Raw genomic sequence first — 21,669 nt, forward strand, 5'->3', positions numbered from 1 at the left:
TCTAAGTCATCATCTCGCTGGAATTTTCCAGAGGCCTTTAATGGAGTGAAAAGCATAAAGAAAAGTGTGCTTTATGCCTGAAACATTCTATTTTTAGGATTTTTAAAACAATAACAAATGCTTAGTGAATTCACCTCATAAGCGACCCCTGAGAAGGTATATAAAATGGAATATTTAAAACAGGGTGCCTGAGAGGACCCTGGAAGATCCAACCCAATTGGAAACTCAGTTTTTTGGCTAAAAACAAGGCATCTGGAAAAATGTGAGATAACATTTTTGAGAAGTGAAGAAAATATGAGATGCTTCATGGTTCTTGGAAACAGGAGGCCGAGTTCTGGTCCAAATTTGGGCAGTGAACCCGTAGTCACAGCTAGTTGGGAGGCTGAGGTGGGAAGATCACTGGAGCCCAGGAGTTTGACACCAGTCTGGGCAATAGAGTGAGACCCTGTCTCTGCCAAAAATTAAAAATAAAAATAAGCTGGGTGCTATGGGATGAGCATGCAGTCTCAGCTATTCAGAAGGCCAAGGCAGGAGGATCACTTGAGCCCAGGAGTTCAAGACCAGCCTGGGCAACATACTGAGACCCCATCTCTAAAAAAAATTTTTTAATTAACTATTCATAATGGTGCCCACCTGTAGTTTCAGCTACCCAGGAAGCCGAGGTGGGAAGATCGCTTGAACCCAGGTGTTCAAGGCTGCAGTGAGCTATGATTACACCACTATACTCCAGCCTGGGTGACAGAGGGAGACCCTGTCTCTAAAGAAAGAAAAGAAACTTTGGGCATGATCTCAGCTAGTGCCCTTAATCAAGTCACTTAACTTTGTCATACCCTGCGTTTCCTTATTTAAGGAAATAGGTGTCTTTTTCTGTTTCCAAGAAGCTCAGATAGCATTAAAAATTCCAAAAGCTTAAGTAAAAGCTATGCAATGCCTTAACGTAATGTTGAGAAGAATTTGGCAAACAGAATCCCAAAAGGATGACACCACTAGCTTGGGTGTCTGCAAAGTTTTAAAAATTATAATGTCTGCTCCCTAGCCAGAAGACACTTCATAATTCTCACCGTATGTTCCACAGTCCACTTACTTGCCCTAACGCCAGTCATCTCTCTTTAGCATCCCAGCAGACAGCGAGATCCCAAGGCCGCTTTCTCACCTGTGGCTTCTTGGTGATGCCAGGCTGTCATTGAACAGAACTGGTTGCCCTTTGGGGTCCCAGGAATGAGTCTCCTGACCCATTTGTAAATCAAACCACACGTAATGAATGGAATCTCTTGTCAAAAGAAAAAAAAACTTTTATTTTTTCTATTGCATAAATAATGGTAAATTAGACTCTTTTTATACAGATTATATATTTACAGACAAGTTCGGTTAAAGAAAACATCTGGTAAATATGGCAGTTTTCCTTTATACACTAAGATAACATATTAATAATATATACTTCATTTGATCGGTAAGTTGCATGCTAAGTTAATTTATATTAATATGTACATTTTATATAAAGATTCTTTTTTGACTAGTCTGCTGACTTTCTCATCACTTAATAGCAGAAATCATCAACTAATACTGAATGAGAGAAAATGGGATGCTAATGAGGTAAATGGGAAGATGGTGATTGATGAGTTCCGTCTTAGTGGCTTATTCTGGATATGAGAGCTGCCAAGCTCCAATCGTCCTGGCCATGATCAGTCCCCAGCTGTGCTTCTATTTACACCCAACATATTGGGGGCAATATACAAAATACAGTCATTTACTACTGTGCTTTGAGAGACACTCACGTCCCAAGTCTAATGACCGCTACGATCATAGCGACCCCTCCTCCCCGCCCAACAGTTGACAGTTCACCAACCCAATGCCTGGACAGACTCTCTGTGTCTAATTTTTCTCCAAAGTCATTGTTTTTGGTTAGTCCTTGGAGAAAAAGCTTCTTCCTGGATTCAGAACTGGGGAAGAAAATCAGACCCCACTAAGAAGCCACTCGAGGACCCCTGAAAGCTGATTTTGAGCTAAGAAAGATAAAATATGCTTTAATTTTCCTTGGAGAGAGTTGAGAGCCACTGGCTTGTGCAACTCTCCACCAGGAGCTGAGAGGATCCTTTCTTGGCCAATCTAGGTCTTTCCCAGGGAGAACAACAGGGCTTGTTAGAAAAACAATTACTGGGACGTCAGTCTACTTTAGGAAGAGGGAAAAAAAAACAAGAATCTAGGGTTTTATGTTGCCTGGGGCAGAAGGGCTAGAGACCTGTGGATCCTGCAGCTGCTCTCTTCCTGCCCTCTCTCCCGGTCATGGGTGGGCCACATCAAAAGCAGGCACCGCTCAGCACTCAGCATCCCTCATTAGCCATTTAAAGGGCTATCGCAGGTAGCCGGTCTCCCGGGACTGTTAATCTAATTCCTCACAATCACCAAAGATCACGACTCTCTTCTTTCTTCGGTATTAGGAATAATTACAAGCTACTATCAACATATACTGGAAGTGCTGTTATAGTGGCCAGAAAAAAAAAAAAAAGCAAATAAAGAAATAACTGGAAATTGTGCTCTTTATTCAGTAGCTTTCAGTAAGGCTTTCTCAAATGGAGAAACAAGCATCTCTTCTTGGAATCTGCCATTGTTTCCTCCAACTTTCTCCTGAATTCTGATTCACGTGACCTTTGGCGAGGTGACTGACTCCCTTTATTTTCACACTTGCCAAGACAAAGACAGAAAGCTCATCTTTGATGCTCCCTCGAGTCAGCAAGTCCTTAGGGAATAAACAAAACCTCTTGCCTGCAAGCTGTGACACATCTGACATACACCAATTTGCATTGTTTCATTTACAGACAGCGGACACCAAAAGAGAGACTTTATCACAACTGCCTCTTGGGACTTGTGTTCAAAAAGGAGCTCCCAGTTCCTAGTGCAATTCATGGGTGAAATCCGGACCCTCTCAGTAGGGAGCATTCACTCCATCTTGTTTCAGACAAAACAGATGGGAGGGCTTGTCTGGTTTACTTTTCCTCTGGCTTTAGAGAAACCTGAAGCCAGGGAGGAATGTCACTCAACATAACCTAGAGAGTGGGTGGAAGAGTCCTAGCTCCTGGGCTTTCTCCAGCTGGTAGTACCGACCACACTTTGAGTTCTTTCTTCTGCTCTCCTGGCCTCAGTTTAACAGGTCTGAGAGCCCTGAGAGAGGCATTCTGGGCTTGACAGATGTCAGCATCCTCCCAGGAATGGCGAGCTACCAGCCTGCTCTTGAAATTCACAGAGCCTTTCGTGTGGATCAGACTGATGGGCAGCCCCGTGACACTCAATGCCCTGTATGTTTCCAAAGTAGGCCAGCGATTCGGAGAAGACCTTCAGAGGACAGCATCTGCAGCCCTTTAAGAACTTTCTTTGTCTCCCTCAGGTCCAGGGATGGAGCAATATCGCAGTCGCACCTTGCATTCCCTGGAATATTCCTTCCTAATTAGTCTGCTCTTCTATCCCACTGGAAAATTCCAGCCTCTGCATCCTTTCCACTTGGACAATAACTTCTAACAGTGCGAGAAACACTAGTTTGAAAGCCAACCCATCATACCTGAGGAAAAGAGATGGGTGAGTCTATGCCCGGCATGGGGGGTGTGCTCAACTGATGAACTACCCCAAGGTCAGGGTAGGGGCAGGTGGCCGGGCAAGCTTTTCCACTTTCAGAGGACTGTCTTGTGGGTGGGACTGGAAAAACCTCATTCTTTGTGATATATTTCCAGTCAACGGAATAAAATTAATTTTGCCTTGGAGACATTTTGAACAGTATTATGTCTCTCGAGACCCTATGAAGAGTCCCAAATGAATATGAAGGAGAAACCACAGCTGTCAAAATGACCATATGCATTAGCAATGACCATAGGATACTAAGAGAAATGCTTGGCTTGTTGGTGTAATTGATCTCATTCCTCCAAACCAATCATAGAGGTTGGATATTTGTTCCCTCCAAATTTCATGTTGATCTCCAATGTTGGAGGTGGGGCCTGCTGGGAGATATTTGGGTCATAGGGACAGATTCCTCATTAATGACTCGGTGCCCTCCCTGTAGTAATGAGTGAATTCTTGCTTTATTAGTTCATGCAATTGCTGGTTGTTAAGAAAAGGAGACTGGCACCTCTTCTCCTCTCTCTTGCTCCTGTTCTTGCTGTGTGACGTGCCTGCTCCCCCTTCACCTTCCACTATGGGTCAAAGCTTTCTGAGGTCTCACCAGAAGCCAAGAGGATGTTGATACCTTGCTCAAACAGCCTGCAGAACTGCGAGCCAAATAAACCTCTTTTCTTTATAAATTACCCAGTGTTAAGGTATTCCTTTATAGCAATGCAAAACGGACTAACATACACCTATTTATGGCAGGGCCAAAATATTGAGGACAGTCCCCTGAGTGAGTTAGTCAAAGCAAGTATGAAGTGAAGCTGAACAGTTGTGACACTCAAATTATCATGGTGACTGGGTTGGTAAGAGGCAGCCCAGATTCTCCTCTATGTTGCCGTCACTTCAAATAATTTAAATTGAAAAGTCTTAGCTGGTGAATAATGTTTCTTTCTTAAAATTATTTTTTGACATGAAGTTTTGCTCTGTTGCCCAGGCTGGAGTGCAGTGGCACGATCTCAGCTCACTGCAGCCTCCGCCTCCAGGGTTCAAGTGATTCTCCCACCTCAGCCTCCAGAGTAGCTAGGATTACAGGTGCCCGACACCATGCTCGGCTAATTTTTGTATTTTTTTTTAGTAGAGATGGGGTTTCACCATGTTGGCCAGGCTGGTCTTGAACTCCTGATCTCAAGTGATCCACCTGCCTCGGCCTCCCAAAGTGCTGGGATTATAGGTGTGAGCCACCGCACCTGGTCCTTAATGCTTCTTTTCTATTTCAGATAGATTCTCCCCTTCTCGGGCAGCTGAGCAATCAGGTGTGGAGGGAAGATGGCTATGGTAAGGCCTTTAGGTTATGGACTCTTAGCTCCATGGGGATCACTGAAGAAGCCAATGAGAATGTTCTGATTTGAGGTCTTTTAAGACAAATGTTCTTCAGGGGTTGCAGCTCTGCAGACCTCCTGGTTATACAACCAGGATGTGTGAAGTCTAAAAGTTTAATCTCAGTTCATCTGTACCATCACAGTGATACAGGAAAAGGGGCCCTTCCTAGCAGGGGAATTCCAGACCCTCCCTGTATCTTGGTGCAACGGTGAAAAATGTAATGACTATGAGCCTTTGGAGAAATAGTGTGGCAAAATGACCCAATAGGGTTTGAGACCTGCAGTTAGGAGGAGCAGAGCTTAGCAGCTTCTGCAAGGAAGGAGAGCAAGGACACAGTAAACACGGATCCCAGGACAAGTGACCACACGTGGCCAGGCCAGCCCAAACCAGGGAGCTGTCCTGGGTGGTTGCATCCTTCATTTTCTGTCCATGCCCGCATAGGGCCTCAGGGAAACTGCTAGATTTAGGTGAAGAGCAACGTGCAAAACTGTCTTTGATTTATGACCTGAGTCTGGACTTAAACCGAGTAGGAGGCATTTGGAATAAAAGGTAAACTTTTCTCTCTCAGTTCTGAAACATATCGCTTTATGATTCTATGAATGGGAAGTTGGGAGGGGCATTATTGTCAAAAGCAGCTGTCCATTTTTCATAGGCTCTTTTGGATAACTGCAAGATCGTAGACCATTTGTCAAGTGAAATTTGAGACAGGGCAGGTATTGAGAAAGAAGACTCATAAGACACATCTTGTTCTCTGCAAATAAAACACCCAGACATTTCTGAAACCACTGGGTTTGCCTAAGACCACACGTAAACCTCAGTTCACCAAAGTTCACACGTCTGGCTTGCGGGAGTGTGCTCAACAGGCAAACCGATACTTTTAAAGAGTGGAGGCTTAATATCTTGTTTGCCTTCCAAGATGATATTTCTGTCTATTTACCTAGATTAAGGGGTCTGGCTCTGGACCCTGGGAGAAGGGGCTGGGAGTAGGGATGGGGAGATACCAGGGCTTACAGGTAGCTCCTGTTCTCCTGAGTAAATAGAAGGACAAGTTCAAATGCAAGACAAAAAGGCAGAGAAACCACCCAGATTCTTTAAGGGTAATTGCCTCTCCCAGCAGGATACAGATGCAGAGAGTCAGGTTGCACTCAGGCTGAATTGGAGTGTTCTTTAAGAAAATGTTCCCTATTTTTGTGTGCCTTGGCAAACTCAGGGTGGAATGCAAGGGTTGCCATGGTAATATCCCTCTTTTTTTTGTCAGATCAGTCACGTGGGACCCATGCACATTCTGGAAGCCACTGCTAATAGTCCCGATGCTAGATTCTGTCTGGGAGCTTTGTGGGTATCTGGAAAGGTAGGGCACAGCTTCTTTGGGGATCAAGGGGGTCAGGATCCATTTCCCCTTCTCTCCCAAGGAAATGCCTTCTTGCTCATCACTTGTGCTTTCCGGCGGGGGCAGCGGGGGGTACCTGCCCTTGCAGCAAGAATGAGCCAACCTGTGTTTGTCACTCAGCCTCCACACAGTTGAGCAGCCAAGGTCACTGGTTCCTAAGTCTGGAGGAGAGAGTGAGGGGTGGGCTCTTCCCTCTCAATTCCTGCGGAAGTCACCTCCAGCTGGGGCTACATGGCATCCCTTGGGCATGGGAGACCAGGACCTTCTGGAACCTTCAGCCGTGAGCTTCATAGCCACCATGATGGGGACACTGACTGGCATGGGGCCCTAGCATAAAATTTGTGTGAACAGGGCTGGGAGTTGGCTGCCTGACAAGGAAGCCTTCCCTATACCCAAGACAAACTGTCCAAGCAAAGCAGCCAGGGTGCAAGTCACCGGGACAAACTCTGAGCTCCTGAAGTCTAAGGAATGCCGCTAGCTTAGGGCCGTCTCCACACACTGTGTCCTTCAGTCCCTGGGTGCCATGTGGGGGGTTACCACAGTGGGAAGTTAACTCCTAGGCTGTCAGAAAGAATTCTGTGTCTTCCTTCTTGCCATCTCTCTCTAGCAGTCTGCAGGAGAATGCATTCTCCTAGATTTTCCACTGGGGAGGGTGGGCTTGCTTCCAGGTCACTGGGAGCAAGAAGGTCACCGTTAGGAAAGGAATCCTGCAGCCTTTGCAGAAAACAGGATGACGGCGCCTCTCCAGAACTCCCTTTTCCTCCCTACTCCTGCACAGTTGCTAATCGCTCTGCCAATGAAATCTAACCCTCACCTCTTGAAGGGTCTCTGTTCTCCAGCAGGAGGCAGAAGAACTCGCAAAAAAGCCACCTTCAAAGAAGTACTCATTTTCTGCCCTGAAGACCAGCCTCAGCTGCAGCATTTCAGTCCCCTCTCAATGCGGGAGGGGGCTTTGAAGAATCATCCCTGGGGTTTCTACCCAGTCTACTTAGGGTCCTGCACCCCTATGGATGTGGTTTGATGGTTCGGAGATCAGCGAAAGACAGGGAAGTATATCCCTTCAAGATCTGCTATGCCTTCCCATCCAAATCCAGATGGGACAGGGCAAACTGCCCAGGGCAGAGATTAAGGATGAAGTTGTTCGATGTATTAATATTCTGCATTTGGACCTGTTCTAGTTGAGAATTCCAGTCCTAAGGGGACAGTGGTGAGTCAGCCAACGGGAGCAGCAGAAGGGGCAGGCATGCAGTGTGCAGGCAGCAGGGCAGGCAAAGGGGAAAGGCAGGTTGCTGCCTCCTTGGTCTGGCCTTGCTGGGCTGAACTCCAGGAAGTTTTGCATAGGGACATGCGATCCCCCAGGCTCTTGGAAGCTTACATCTGCTCCCTCCTCCATATTATGGCTGAAACCTTAGTTTTACTTGTGCTCATCAGGAATATTCATACTCTCCCACAGAGGGAAAGTTTCTACAGCTGCCCTCAGGCTGTTGCCAGTAGCACTTGCAGAGGTGAATGAGAAAACTCTCATCGGAGACCTTGGTGCTCCAAGTCTGAGAAGGCAGTAGGGAGAAAGCTGAGCGGGAAGACAGGGAGGGAAATCAGGAACACACAACGCACCAAAAAACCCTACCCACTGCATTGAGACAAGAAAGCTTCTGGTGGCTTGCTACTGGAAGAAAGGGGGGAAGCATGTAGTTTTAGGATGTAATCAAAAGAAGTAGGAGCAAGGTAATTCCATTACAAAATAAAGACCTGAGCTTGGAAAAGTACAAAGGGAACTATTACACCTAGAGATTACTGGCTAATCTGACTATACAAGCTTGAATTCATAGTAGTGGCTGACATCTAGGAAAAGTCAGGAAATTACAGACTTGGAATGGTGTTGAAAACAGATCCTTGGATTCAGTTCCCTTCCCCAACAAAAGTATTCTGCAGGCAGGAGTAAATTACCTGTTCTGTTGGCTAAACTCATAAACATCTTTTCCCCCAACCTCCTGAAAATGAGTCAGTTGCAGAATCTGAAGACCAGAAGATCTTATGTAAAATACAGTCGTTTGATCTCTCCATCTTTCCATTTTGGATTGCATTTCTCTTTTTAGCTGGGGAAGACTAACAAAGCAAACTCCAAGGTAAGGGAAAGGTAAGATGCACAAGGACCTTAACTTACAAAGGTCATCCGGCATAGAGACGTGGTGGGTCTCCACGACTCCAGATGGCTGGGTGTGGGTGTCAAAACCTCACCGCCAGTCTCAGTCCCCTCCCCCCTCAACCTGCCTCACCTCTGCCCCAAAGAAGCAGGGATGAGTGTGGGAGGGAGGACAAGCTTACATTAGGTGTAAGCGATTAGGGAAGAATGACATCACACATGAAGAAGCCAAATATATATATCTGTCTATGTTATAGAGATGCCCACGATTATGCTTCTTTTTTTCTCTAATGGCAGCACAGGCGGCAAAGCTGGGAGAAAGGCTCTCTGCAGGTTCCAAAATGCTGGTGCGGGATGGGCTCTAGGAACAGAAAGCCAAGTGCCGACGGAAACTGAGAGCACCCCAGCTCTACCAATGGCAGTCCTCTAGAAAAGGCAGTAAGAACGGAAGCAGTGAGGGGTGCAGCTGAAGACCGCCAGGGGCTGCACCCCACTTAATGGCTTTCCCCTCATGCCTTGGGGGGGTCTCCACTGGGTGGAGGAAGGAAGCCAGGCTGGGATGGAAAGCCCCCTCTTCTGTGGCAACCCTGAAGTCAGCCTCTTGGAACTGAGGGTTGACCTCAGTAGAGAGTCTCCTGTTTACCCTTGGGCTGAAAGAATGGGGAGTGGAGGTGACTGTGTGTGTTCATGCCTCTCTCTTGCTCACTCATCATTATACCTGGAGGGCCGCTGGAATTCCGAGATGAAGATGAAGTTTTTCTCTAGAGTTATGACTGATGGTTGAAGCAATCATTTGGAAATCCTGGCGATTTATTGCATTAGAAAACAAAACCATTAAAGCACTGAAGACAGCCCTTTAGTGTCCCTGCCAAGGAGATGAAGCTGAAGTGCAACCCCAGTTGCACTCAACCTTGGGTTCTTTACTGAACGGTTCCATCGTCCGCATCCATCCATAGTCCATAGGTCCGTGTCTGCTGTGTGGAGGAAGAGTCTGCCCGCACGGCATGCACATGCGCGGTGAGCTGCAACACAGTGTGGCTGGCAGGAGGCTGCTACTCCATGCCGCTCCGGAGTATCTGGTTGGCTGCAATCAGCATGACACTGATGATGAAGGCCATAGCAAAGGCGCATATGAGGCTCTTCCGGACGCAGGTCTGTCTGTTCTGCTTCTGGGAATGCACTGGTGGTGGGAGGAGCAGGTGTGGAAAGAGGGAAGAGGGAAGAGGGATTGGGAGAAGACAGAAGAGAGAAATAACACAGTGAGATAGGTTGCAACTCTTCCTCAACAGGCCAGCAGTGAGTCCTATAGGATGAGACTGGTCAAATCAAGTTGACATGCACTTATGGGACCACTGCCATGGAGACTGCATAATACAAAATGCCTTCTGGTGAAAGGTATGAAATGAGAAAACTTCTATAACAAGAACCATGATGGATGTGATGATCAGAGTAAGGCCTAAATTTTCTGATAGAATAGAGCCAGAGTGACTTTCAGAGCCAGGAAATATGGGACATTCCAGGGTGAGTTTCATAAAAGACATCATCCAGTGACTACTGTATCCATTTCTGCAGCTGATACGAACAGAGCAGAAGTTCAGATGCTTCCCTACACCTCTGTGATCAGCTGGGTGCAACTTACCTTTCCTGGATGCTTTCTTGGGTTTTGCTAGTTAAATCATTGTAAGTGACTTCTTGCATTATTTCAGATATACACACAGTGGTTCTACATCTACAGTGGGGTTGTTGGACAAGCAGCATCCCCATTACTGAGAGTTTTTTTTTTTTTTTTTTTTTTGAGACAGTGTCTTGCTCTGTCTCCCAGGCTGGAGGGCAGTGGTACTATTGTAGCTTACTGCAGCCTTAACCTCCTGGGCTCAAGCTGTCCTCCCACTTCAGCCTCCTGAGTAGCTGGAACTACAAGTGTGTGCCACTGTGCCTAATTTTTTTTTTTTTTTTTTTTTTTTTTGATACGGAGTCTCTCTGTGTCGCCCAGGCTGGAGTGCAGTGGCACGATCTCGGCTCACTACAAGCTCCGCCTCCCAGGTTCAGGCCATTCTCCTGTCTCAGCCTCCTGAGTAGCTGGGACTACCGGTGCCCACCACCATGCCCGGCTAATTTTTTGTATTTTTAGTAGAAATGGGGTTTCACCATGTTAGCCAGGATGATCTCGATCTCCTGACCTTGTGATCTGCCCGCCTTGGCCTCCCAGAGTGCTGGGATTACAGGTGTGAGCCACCGCGCCTGGCTGACTAATTTTTTTAATTTTCATTTTTGTAGAGATGGGGTCTTGCTATGTTGCCCAGTATAATCTCAAACTCCTGAGCTCAAGCCACCCTCTTGCCTCTGCCTCCCAAAGTGTTGGGATTATAGGCATGAGCCACCATGCTTGGCCACTGGGAGGTTTTTGAAAATGCAGACTCTTGACCGGGTTTGGTGGCTCTCACACCTGTAATCCCAGCATTCTGGGAGGCTGGGGTGGGCAGATCACCTGAGGTCAGGAGTTTGAGACCAGCCTGGCCGACATGGTGAAACCCCATCTCTACTAAAAATAGAAAAATTAGCTGGGTATGGTGGCACACGCCTGTAATCTCAGCTACTTGGGAGGCTGAGGTAGGAGAATTGCTTGAACCCGGGAGGCAGAGGTTGCAGTGAGCTGAGATCAGGCTACTGTGCTCCAGCCTGGGTAACAGAGTGAGACTCTGTCTCAAAAAAACATGCACATTCTTGTCCAGCCCCCACCCCAGATCTGCTGAATCGGAGGCTCTGGGAGTGGGGGTCCCCATCTGTGTTTAACAAGCCCTCCATGAGATCATGGATGCGGCTGAAGTTGGGGAAGTGGGGATTGCTTGCTCTGGGCAGCACCAATGTGAAGACAGGGAGGCACCAAACTCTCTTAGACATGCCAGAGGCAGGGTGTCCTGCCTCCAGATACCATAGCCCCATGGGGTTGACTTTGGGTCTAGGGATTTTGTTCTCTTAATCTTTCTGTTGTGCCAGGTCTTGCACTTTCATTTTTATAACGCCCATGAGAAACCATGTATAGGTCTCAATCAAAAGGCATGAATTAGCAGATATTAATATGGGCCAGAAACAGATAAATGGAAATAACAAGAAAAAGCATTAGCCTGTAATTGTTGCACTTTGGGAGGTCAAGGCAGGAGGATTGCTTGAGGCCAGGAGTTTGAGACCAGCCTGGGTAACATAGGAAGTCCCCGTCCCTACAAAAAAAAAATAAAAAAAAATTTAGCTGGGTGTCATGGTGCATGCCTGTAGTCCCAGCTAGTTGGGAGGCTGAGGCAGAAGGATCACTTGAGCCCAAGAGCTCAGGGCTGTGGTGAGCTGTGGTCACACCACTGTATTCCAGCCTGAGCCACAGAGGAGTTAGACCCTGCAGGAGAGAGAGAGAGAGAGAGAAGAAAGAAGAAAGAGAAAGAAAAAGAAAGAATCAAAGAAAGGGAAGCAGAGAGAGAAAGAAAGAAAAAGAAAGGAAGGAAGGAGAAAGAAAGCAAGAAAGCAAGGAAGCAAGCAAGAAACAAAGGAAGGAAGGAGAAAGAAAGAAGAAAGAAAAAGAAAGAAAGAAAGAAAGAAAGAAAAGAAAGAAAGAAAGAAAGAAAGAAAGAAAGAAAGAAAGAAAGAAAGAAAGAAGCAAGCAAGCGGGCTTTGATGAAGTGCATCAAGGATGCCAGGCATTGCATTACCTAAGGGGAAACTGAGTGGATGTCAGAATGTCTTTCCTGTCTCCTCCTCCTTTTCCTCTACACTTTCTTCCTTGCTCTCTGTCCTGCAGTTGTGCACGGTTCCCCAGTTAGCTTAGAGGAGACATCTGTGCCCTTGAGGTCGGCAGGAAGCCACCTACTCCAGAGCAACTGGCTGAAACAGCAGCACCAGCGCCAGCTGAGAGTTTGATACAAATGAGATTCTCAGCCCTACTGCAGAATTACTGAATCAGACCTCTGGGGTGGAGGTTGGGAATTTGTGTTTTAATAAGCTCTCCAGGCAATTAAGCAGTTGCTAGACACCCACTCTGGAGTTTTTGATTCAGTAGGCCCGGAGTAGGATGGAGCTGCTGGGGACAGGAGGGGTGTGTTTGTGTGTGTGTGTGTTGTTGGGGACATTAAATCAGGGGTGTTGAAGAAGATGGCTCTTTACATTCAGCTGTTAAAGAAGACTGTGTAGCAAAAGAAAAAGGTCAAGGTTGTGTTCACATGCCTTTAAAGAATATAAAAATCACTCAAGCTTAACTACCTCTCTCCCTTGATGTTAAGTGGCTCATCCAAACTCCTGGTATTAATAACAGGTAAGAAGTAGGAAGCTGGCCATATTTCCAAAGGCAAACAGAATTTTCTCTAAGAGAAAGGGTCCCAAGGGCTTGTCAAAGGATCTCTAAAAATGGCATTGATCTTTTTTATGGCTGTGTAGTATTCCATGGTGTTTATGTACCACATTTCCTTTATCCAATCTACCATTGATGGCCATTTAGGTTGATTGCATGCATGTGTCTTTATGGTAGAACAATTTATGTTCCTTTGGATATATACCCAATAATGGGATTGCTGGATCGAATGGTAGTTCTGTTTCTAGCTCTGTGAGGAATCGCCACACTGCTTTCTACATCCTTTACAGGAACATTAATGGTGCTGGAGGCCATGATCCTTGGCAAACTAACGCAGGTAGAGAAAATCAAATACTGCATGTTCTCACTTACAAGTGGGAGCTGAATGATGAGAACACATGGATGCAAAGAGGGGAACCACAGACACTGGGGCCTACTTGAGGGTGGAGGGTGGGAGGAGGGAGAGGAGCAAAAAAAATCACTATTGGGTTCTAGGCTTAGTGCCTGGGTGGTGAAATAATCTGTACAACAAACGCCCGTGACATGAGTTTACCTATAGAACAAATCTGCACATGTATCCCTGAACCTAAACTAAAAGTTAAAAAAATGGCATTGAGGCTGGGCACGGTGGCTCACGCCTGTAATCCCAGCACTTCGGGAGGCCGAGGCGGGCGGATCACGAGGTCAGGAGATCGAGACCATCCTGGCTAACACGGTGAAACCCTGTCTCTACTAAAAAATAGAAAAAATTAGCCGGGCGTGTTGGCGGGCACCTGCAGTCCCAGCTACCGGGGAGGCTGACGCAGGAGAATGGCGTGAACCCAGGAGGCGGAGCTTGCAGTGAGATGAGATCGCGCCACTGTGCTCCAGCCTGGGAGACAGCGAGACTCCGTCTCAAAAAAAAGAAAAAAAAAATGGCATTGAGCAGGAAGATTTCTCCAGAAAGCCAAGCTTCAAGAAAATGCACTTCAAATGCTGGGTGTGGTGGACAGAGCTGCGACCTGGCACTAATTCATGCGTTTCCTGATAACTATTGAAGATTATCATGCATTTGCATTGTACTATATTTTTGTATATTTATTTACTCTTGCCTCTTGCTGTCTATTATTTAGAAGTCTGTAATAGAAGACTATAGGTCAGCCTGGGATAAACTGTAAGTCTAAGATCTGACTTACAGTGACCCAATGAGCCAGCTGCAGCCCCCAGCCCCCTCACCAGTATGATACTTGTGAATTATTTTGCCATCGTCTCTTAGGTCTCATCTCGTTGTCTTTATTCCTTCTGAATCCACTGATTTCTGCTTCCCTGGGGCGATTTAAAGTATCTGTGGCTCAGCTTTCTCTTGCCGATTCAAGCTTCCACCTTGTGGCTACTAAAAATAATGCTGTTCAGGTATGGGTCTCAGAATCTTACAAGTTCTTACCTGGAGGAAGACAATATCCTTGGGGTAGAGATGGGCTTTATCCCATCAGTAGGCAAATGTACAAAGATACCAAGTCCCAGGAAGGAAAAAGGAGGTGGCATTTAAGAAGGAAAGGGCCGAAGAAGAAAATAAGACAAGAATGTGGAAGTAGCATATCCTAACGCTTTCTGGCTAATTTATTCTGAGCAGCTTCTTCGCCTGGAAATGTTTCCAAAGGCAGCCCTTTTCCATTCCATCTTGAGGGCCCGCGAAATCTTTAGGAAGAGAAACATTGCATGACTGGGCTGAGGGAGAAAGTTTTTGCTGAAGCCCTTCTTTGTGAAGGTCAACCAGGAAACAAGGTTACCAGCAACAGGGATTATCCCCCAGGAGAGCGGGGCTGCAAGTTTGATCTAAAAATCCGTCCAAGCAGTAGGAAGGGAGAGATAAGGACTGAGCAATCGCCTGGAGAATTCACACCAATGTCATATAAGCGGAGAGGAGCAGAGCCGGGTGTGGTGGCTCACACCTGTAATCCCAGGACTTTGGGAGGCTGAGGTGGGTGGATCACCTGAGGTCAGGAGTTCGAGACCAGCTTGGCCAACATAGTGAAACCCCGTCTCTACTAAAAACAAAAAATTAGCTGGGCATGGTGGCGGGCGCCTGTAATACCAGCTACTAGGGAGGCTGAGGCAGGAGAATTGCTTGAACCCAAGAGGCAGAGGTTGCAGTGAGCCGAAACTGCGCCATTGCACTGCAGCCTGGGCAACAAGAGCGAAACTCCAACTCAAAACAAAAAACAAAAGCAGAGAGGAGCTTCTACATCATTAGTGGATCATAGCAGCTCTGAAACAGACCTTAGTCTGAGTCAGTACTCTGTGCTTTGATGAGAATCATTTTACACCACATTCTGACATCATCATAAATTGTGTGGCTAAGCAAAGAGGAATAACTTTGGAACCAGACCAAAATCTGGATCATAATTCTGTGTGTGACCTTGAGCAAGCAAATTTCCCTAGGCCTCAATTTTCTCATCTGTAAAATGGGATAATAAGATCTATCTTTGTTGGGCTGGGTGTGGTGGCTCACACCTGTATTCCCAGCACTTTGGGAGGTTGAGGTAGGTGGATCACCTGAGGTTAGGAGTTTGAGACCAGCCTGGCCAACATGGCGAAACCCCATTGCTACTAAAAATACACAAAAAAAATAACAGAGCATGGTGTTGTGTGCCTGTAATCTCACCTACTCGGGAGGCTGATGCAGGAGGATCACTTGAACCCAGGAGGCAGAGGTTGATCACGCCATTGCACTCTAGCCTGGGCGACAGAGCAAGACTCTGTCTAAAAAAAACAAAAAAACAAAAAGAAACACACACAAAAAAGATCTATCTTCTTGTGGAGATTACACATATAGGAAGGAACTGGAAAATTCTCTGTGCCCAATGAATGCGAGCTCCCTTGTATAAACCTTTTAAATGCTCCTATTTCCTTATTGAACACCAGCCTCAGTGGGCTGGGTACTGTGTTAAGTGCTTTTTTTTTTAAGTGCAGAGGTTGCATAGTGGCAGTATGTGTGATGGGTGTGTTGTCTTCATTTATTGCGTGAGGAGCCTGAATTCCAATAAGTGAAGTTAAAGGTCATTTGGGAAATGGCAGACGTGGGATTTGAGCTGAGGGCTTACTGTAATGCCCAGGTTCAAAACGTGTGTACAAATTCTTCTTGGTCTCCTGCGCAGCAATACACAGGTCCAAAGAAAATGCACTTCAAACGCCGGGTGTGGTGGACAGAACTGTGACCTGGCCCTAATTTATGCATTTCTTGGTAATTATTGAAGGTTATCATACATTTGCATTGTACTATATTTTTGCATATTTATTTACTCTTGCTGTCTATTATTTAGAAGTCTATAACAGAAGACTATAGGTCAGTCTGGGAAAAACTGTGAGTCCAAGATCTGACTTCTTCCCTTAATTGCCACTTAGGAGCCCTGGACAAGTGAAGGAACTTCTGTGAGCGTCAGTTTCTCTCTCTGTAAAAGGAGCTAATAATTGCTCTGCTCAAGAATTATTTCAAAGATCAATGAGCTAATCAAAGTGAAAGCTACATCCAACCGTAAATTGCCAGAAAAATACAAAATTTCATTCTTGCATCCCCTGAGGACAGGAGGAAACCCCTGCTGGTTTTTCATCCTATTCCCTGCAGCCTACAGCACGAGGCTGAGACTACCTCAGATGCTCCCAAATCTCTGTTTTCATCTCTTCCTTCATCAAGTCATTCAGAACTGCAGCTAGACTCACCTTTCCCTGCAGGCTTCCTGCAAAGGCCCCTGCTGATGGGAGAAGCCTGTTCCAGCCCCTAAGCTCAGCACATAAGACCATAGCTCAACTTTTCCCCACTTTCTGGCTCTGTTCCAGCCTTGGCCACCTCTGTTCCTGCCAAGCAGGTCTCCTCATTTTCTTCAGTGTAGATCAGTGGTGCCTTCTGATCTTGCCTCTTTTTCTTTTCTTTTTTTCTTTTTTGAGATGGAGTCTCACTCTGTTGCCAGGCTGGAGTGCAGTGGCATGATATTGGCTCACTGCAACCTCCAACTCCCTAGCGATTCTCCTGCCTCAGCCTCCCGAGTAGCGGAGAGGGGATTACAGGCACACACCACCACGCTCAGCTAATTTTTGTATTTTTAGTAGAGATGGGGTTTCACCATGTTGGCCAAGATGGTCTCGATCTCTCGACCTTGTGATCCATCCACCTCAGCCTCCCAAAGTGCTGGGATTACAGGCATGAGCCACCACGCCAGGCCATCTTCCCTCTTTTTCTCTGGGGCCCTGCCCAAATTTTTCTTTCCTCTGAGGTTTCTTCTAAACACCCTGCTCTATAAAAGGGCCTGCTCCTTGTATTTATTTGTTGTAATGATCTAGCTTTCAATATTTATTTATTTTTAATTAAGATATAGTTCACATACCATAAAATTGGCCCTTGTTTTAAAATTATGTCCAATTTAGCAGCGTTTAACACATTCGCAAGACTGTGCAACCATCACCACTACCTAATTCCAGAGCATTTTATCACCCTAAAAAGAAATCCCAGGCACATTAACAGTCACTGCTCATTCCGCTCACTCTACAGCCTCGGGCAAACACTAATCTACTGTCTGTCTCTAAGGATTTGCCTACTCTGAATCTTTCAAATAAATACGATCATACAGTAGGTGACCTTTCATGTCTGACTTCTTTTAGCATAATTTTTCAAGGTTCCTCCAGCTGTATGTAGCATTTACCAGTACTTCATTCCTTTTTTTTTTTTTTTTTTTGAGACAGAGTCTCGCTCTGTCGCCCAGGCTGGAGTGCAGCAGCGCCATCTAGGCTCACTGCAAGCTCCGCCTCCCGGGTTCACGCCATTCTCCTGCCGCAGCCTCCCGAGCAGCTGGGACTACAGGCGCCCGCCACCACGCCCGGCTAATTTTTTGCATTTTTTTTTTTTAGTAGAGATGAGATTTCACCATGTAAGCCAGGGTGGTCTCGATCTCCTGACCTCGTGATCCACCCGCCTTGGCCTCCCAAAGTGCTGGGATTACAGGCGTGAGCCACTGCGCCTGGCCATTTCATTCCTTTTTATGACCGGATAATATTTTATTGTATGAATATATCACACTTTGTTTATCCATTCGTAAGCTATAAACATTTGGGTTCCTTCCACCTTTTGGGTACTATAAGTCATGCTGCTATGAACATCCATGCACATGTTTACATGTCAACATATGTCTTAAATTCTCTTGGGTGCAAACCTAGAAGTTGAATTACTGGGTTATATAGTAACTCTATGCTTCTTTCTTTCTTTCTTTTTCTTTTTTTTTTTGAGACGGAGTCTCACACTGTCGCCCGGGCTGGTGTGCAGTGGCATGTTCTTGGCTCACTGCAACCTCCGCCTCCCAAATTCGAGTGATTCTCCTGCCTCAGCCTCCCGAGTAGCTAAGATTACAAGTTTCTGCCACCACGCCCGGCTAATTTTTTGTATTTTTAGTAGAGATGGGTTCCACTACGTTGGCCAGGCTGATCTCAAACTCCTGACCTCATGATCCACCTCCCTCGGCCTCCCAAAGTGCTCTGAGATTACAGGTGTGAGCCACCGCATCCAGCCTATGTTTCATTTTTTCAAGGAACTGACCTTTTGGGGTCTTACTGAATATGTCATGCTGCTGGTAATTCTTTTCTATCTTCCCACTAAACCTTGGGCTCTTTTTCAGCACAGTCCTGGGCACAGTGGAAGCTCAGAAAGTATTTGGGAATGAAACGTGAGTTGAGGAGGCTGCCGCGGGAGGACACAGAGGCAGAGTTAGGAACTGACCTTTTGGGGTCTTACTGAATATGTCATGCTGCTGGTAATTCTTTTCTATCTTCCCACTAAACCTTGGGCTCTTTTTCAGCACAGTCCTGGGCACAGTGGAAGCTCAGAAAGTATTTGGGAATGAAACATGAGTTGAGGAGGCTGCCGCGGGAGGACACAGAGGCAGAGTTTCCTGTTTTCCTGCAAGCTTGTTCACAGGCTCCAGGCACGACAGACTGGTGGCTGCCTCAGTGAGACCTGGGTGTGCAAGCTCTAGCGACAGACTGTTTGACTGTTTCTTTCCCTCTCTTATTTTAACAGCCATTCACACTGCTCCACTCGGCAAATGACAGGCAGTGGTTCTTGGCTTCTCTCCTGGAGACGGGCATCTGCAGAGATTCTGCCACTCATCAGCCCATGGCCCTGGAGACAACAGGTTCATAATCCCTCTGCCTTCAATCTCCACATTTGGGAGCTGGGCTGCACGTTTTCAGAGACACCGGCTTCCATATGAGGCAAATCAGAGCCGCGAAAATTCTGATTCCTTGCTCCGCGACAGACCAAAAGAAGTCGTATTATTTCTGGCAGGGAGCTAGGGGTGCAGGGATGTTAAAAAACAAAACCGTAGCAATCTCAACTCAGGTGATTCTTAGGATAACCAGAGCCACCAGGTCTGGGAGCTATTTTGCTCTGTGATCCTTCCAGTTCTGATATTTTATGATTCTATGAAATTGGCTATTTATGCGCCCTAAAATGGAACTAATTAAGAGCTTTTCAAAGAGAATTTTGTATACCAATATATCAGAAATGCCCAGGTACCCAAAACTCAAAGGAAGAGCTGGAGGATGTGGCTTCTGTGGAATAAGAGTGAGGCTGGTATGTTTCATGATGCTTTTGTTAAGAGGAAGATAAGTCATGCTGACTTGTGGGGCTGGGAGCTGGTCCCTTCTCCTCTACAAAATCTCATGCCCCGCATCTCAGGTTTCCTAGACCCCAGACAGCTGTGTTTTGCTTTGAGGGCCCTACAATGGACTCTGGTGCAGTAGCCAGGCATTGTTTTTGTCTCTCTGGAAGCCCTACCCCTTGTTCTAATAACAAAATTCATCTTTTGTGCTTGGGACCTGCACCACTCCATCTAGTGGAACTTAGTCCCTGACTTCACCTTTTCCACCATCACAAACCAGGTTGGCCAGGTGTCATACCCAAAGATTGTTCTGCAGTAGGCACCTGAGTTAAACAGGTTTGATTGGAGCTCCTTTTCGGATGAAGACAGATACTGAGCAAGAAAATCTTGAGACCTTGTGAAGAGAGAGTCCGCCCAGGAATGGAGCTAACAGGGAGTTAAAAAGGACAGAGAGAGGGAGAGGCATAGACCAGGCAAGAGAGAGAGAGAGAGACAGAGAGAGAGAGAGAGAAAGACACAGAGAGAGAGAGAGAGAGAAAGACACACACAGAGAGAGAGAGAGAGAGAGAGAGAGAGAGAGAGAGAGAAAGACACAGAGAGAGAGATGTTGCTTGAGCTCTTTGAGTCCAGGCCACCCAAAGTTCATGCACTTGACTTCCCCCATTATTTGAGCCAGTGCTTTTAAGTTTAAAAGAATCTTGGTTGGCTTTCTTTTATTTGCAACCCAAACTATATTTTATTTATTTATTTATTTATTTTTAGAAACTGGGTTTCACTCTGTCTCCCGGAGGGAGAGCAGTGGCATGATCATAGCTCACTGCAGCCTCGATCTCTTGGGCTCAAGCAATCCTCCTGTCTCAGTCTCCTGAATAGCTGGGACTGCACCATGCTTGGCTAATTTTTTAAAAAACTTTTTGTAAACATGGGTCTCACTATGCTGCCCAGGCTGGTCTCGAACTCCTGGGCTCAAGTGATCCTCCCACCTTTGCCTCCCAAAGTGTTTGGATTACAGGTGTGAGCCACCACGCCTGGCTGGTAAGAGTCTTTTTTTTTTTTTTTTTTTTTTCTCAGATGGCGTTTTGCTCTGTCACCCAGGCTTGAGTGCAGTGGTGTGATCTCGGCTCACTGCAACCTCTGCCTCTGGGGTTCAAGCAATTCTCCTGCCTCAGCCCCCCAGGTAGCTGGGATTACAGGCACACACCACCATGACCGACTAGCTTTTTTTTGTATTTTTAGTAGAGACGGGGTTTCACCATGTTGGCCAGGCTGGTCTGGAACTCCTGACCTCGTGATCCACCTGCCTTGGCCTCCCAAAGTGTTAGGATTACAGGCATGAGCCACCACACCCGGCTGAGAGTCTTGATGAATATCCTTGATACCCCCAATGTGGGTAGTGATTCGACTCCGGGAATGGATGTGTCAACAGCAAGGCTCCCACCCCCTGCATTTGGTTCCTGCCCCATGAAGACGTAGAGCTCCAGCAGCAGCACATACTCAGCAATGTCTCCAGGTAAAAAGAATAACTAGAAGAAGATATCTGGGGCTAGGGACTGGTTAGCCTTGCCTTTCATTCATTCACTTCCAGTGCTTACTAATATGTTGAGTTTTATACTGAATATTGTCATGGATGACGTTGTTTAATCCTCATAACAACTGTATGAGGAAGGTTGTATCATGATTCCCCTTTCACAGGTGGAGAAAATGAGGCTCTCAATATTTACCCAAGTGCCTCACTCAAGTGAGCGCATGCTGGGGAAGGATTTTAAGCCAGGCTTGTCCTGGGTGCAGAGCTGGAGCTCTTAACCAGCTCTGTTTTAGTGTATTTCTACAAAACAGCTCTCTGGGTCTCTCTCTCTTTTATTTTTATTTATTTATTTAGTTTTTGAGACAGAGTCTCACTCTGTTACCCAGGCTGGAGTGCAATGGTGCGATCTTAGCTCACCACAACCTCCACCTCCTGGGTTCAAGCAATTCTCCTGCCTCAGCCTCCCGAGTAGCTGCAATTACAGGTGCCTGCCACCACATCCAGCTAATTTTTTTTTGTATTTTTAGTAGAGACGGGGTTTCACCATGTTCGTCAGGCTGGTCTCGAACTCCTGACCTCAAGTGATCCACCGGCCTCAACCTCTCGAAGTGCTGGGACTACAGGCATGAGCCGCTGCGCCCAGCTGGGTCTCTGTTTTCTGTTTCAGAATCTCATTGCTTC

At 46.4% G+C, this 21,669-nt stretch overlaps 1 protein-coding gene across 5 annotated transcripts in view; it reads right to left on the minus strand.

Annotated features, from left to right (window-relative positions):
* Window positions 1–1,274: 1,274 nt before the first annotated feature.
* CALN1 (calneuron 1) overlaps window positions 1,275–21,669 on the minus strand; it is a 625,214-nt gene continuing 604,819 nt past the window's right edge. For 4 of the 5 annotated variants that reach the window (XM_024250404.3, XM_024250405.2, XM_054560451.2 and 1 more), the window contains one exon: window positions 1,397–9,684. In XM_024250404.3, coding sequence (XP_024106172.1) covers window positions 9,557–9,684 — 128 coding nt within the window. In that variant the 3' untranslated portion in view covers window positions 1,397–9,556. Of the gene's footprint in view, window positions 9,685–21,669 lie in introns of all 5 variants that reach the window. The other variant, XM_054560450.2, reaches the window with a different exon arrangement.

Source organism: Pongo abelii, chromosome 6, assembly GCF_028885655.2.
Source record: "Pongo abelii isolate AG06213 chromosome 6, NHGRI_mPonAbe1-v2.0_pri, whole genome shotgun sequence".
Lineage (NCBI taxonomy): Eukaryota > Metazoa > Chordata > Mammalia > Primates > Hominidae > Pongo > Pongo abelii.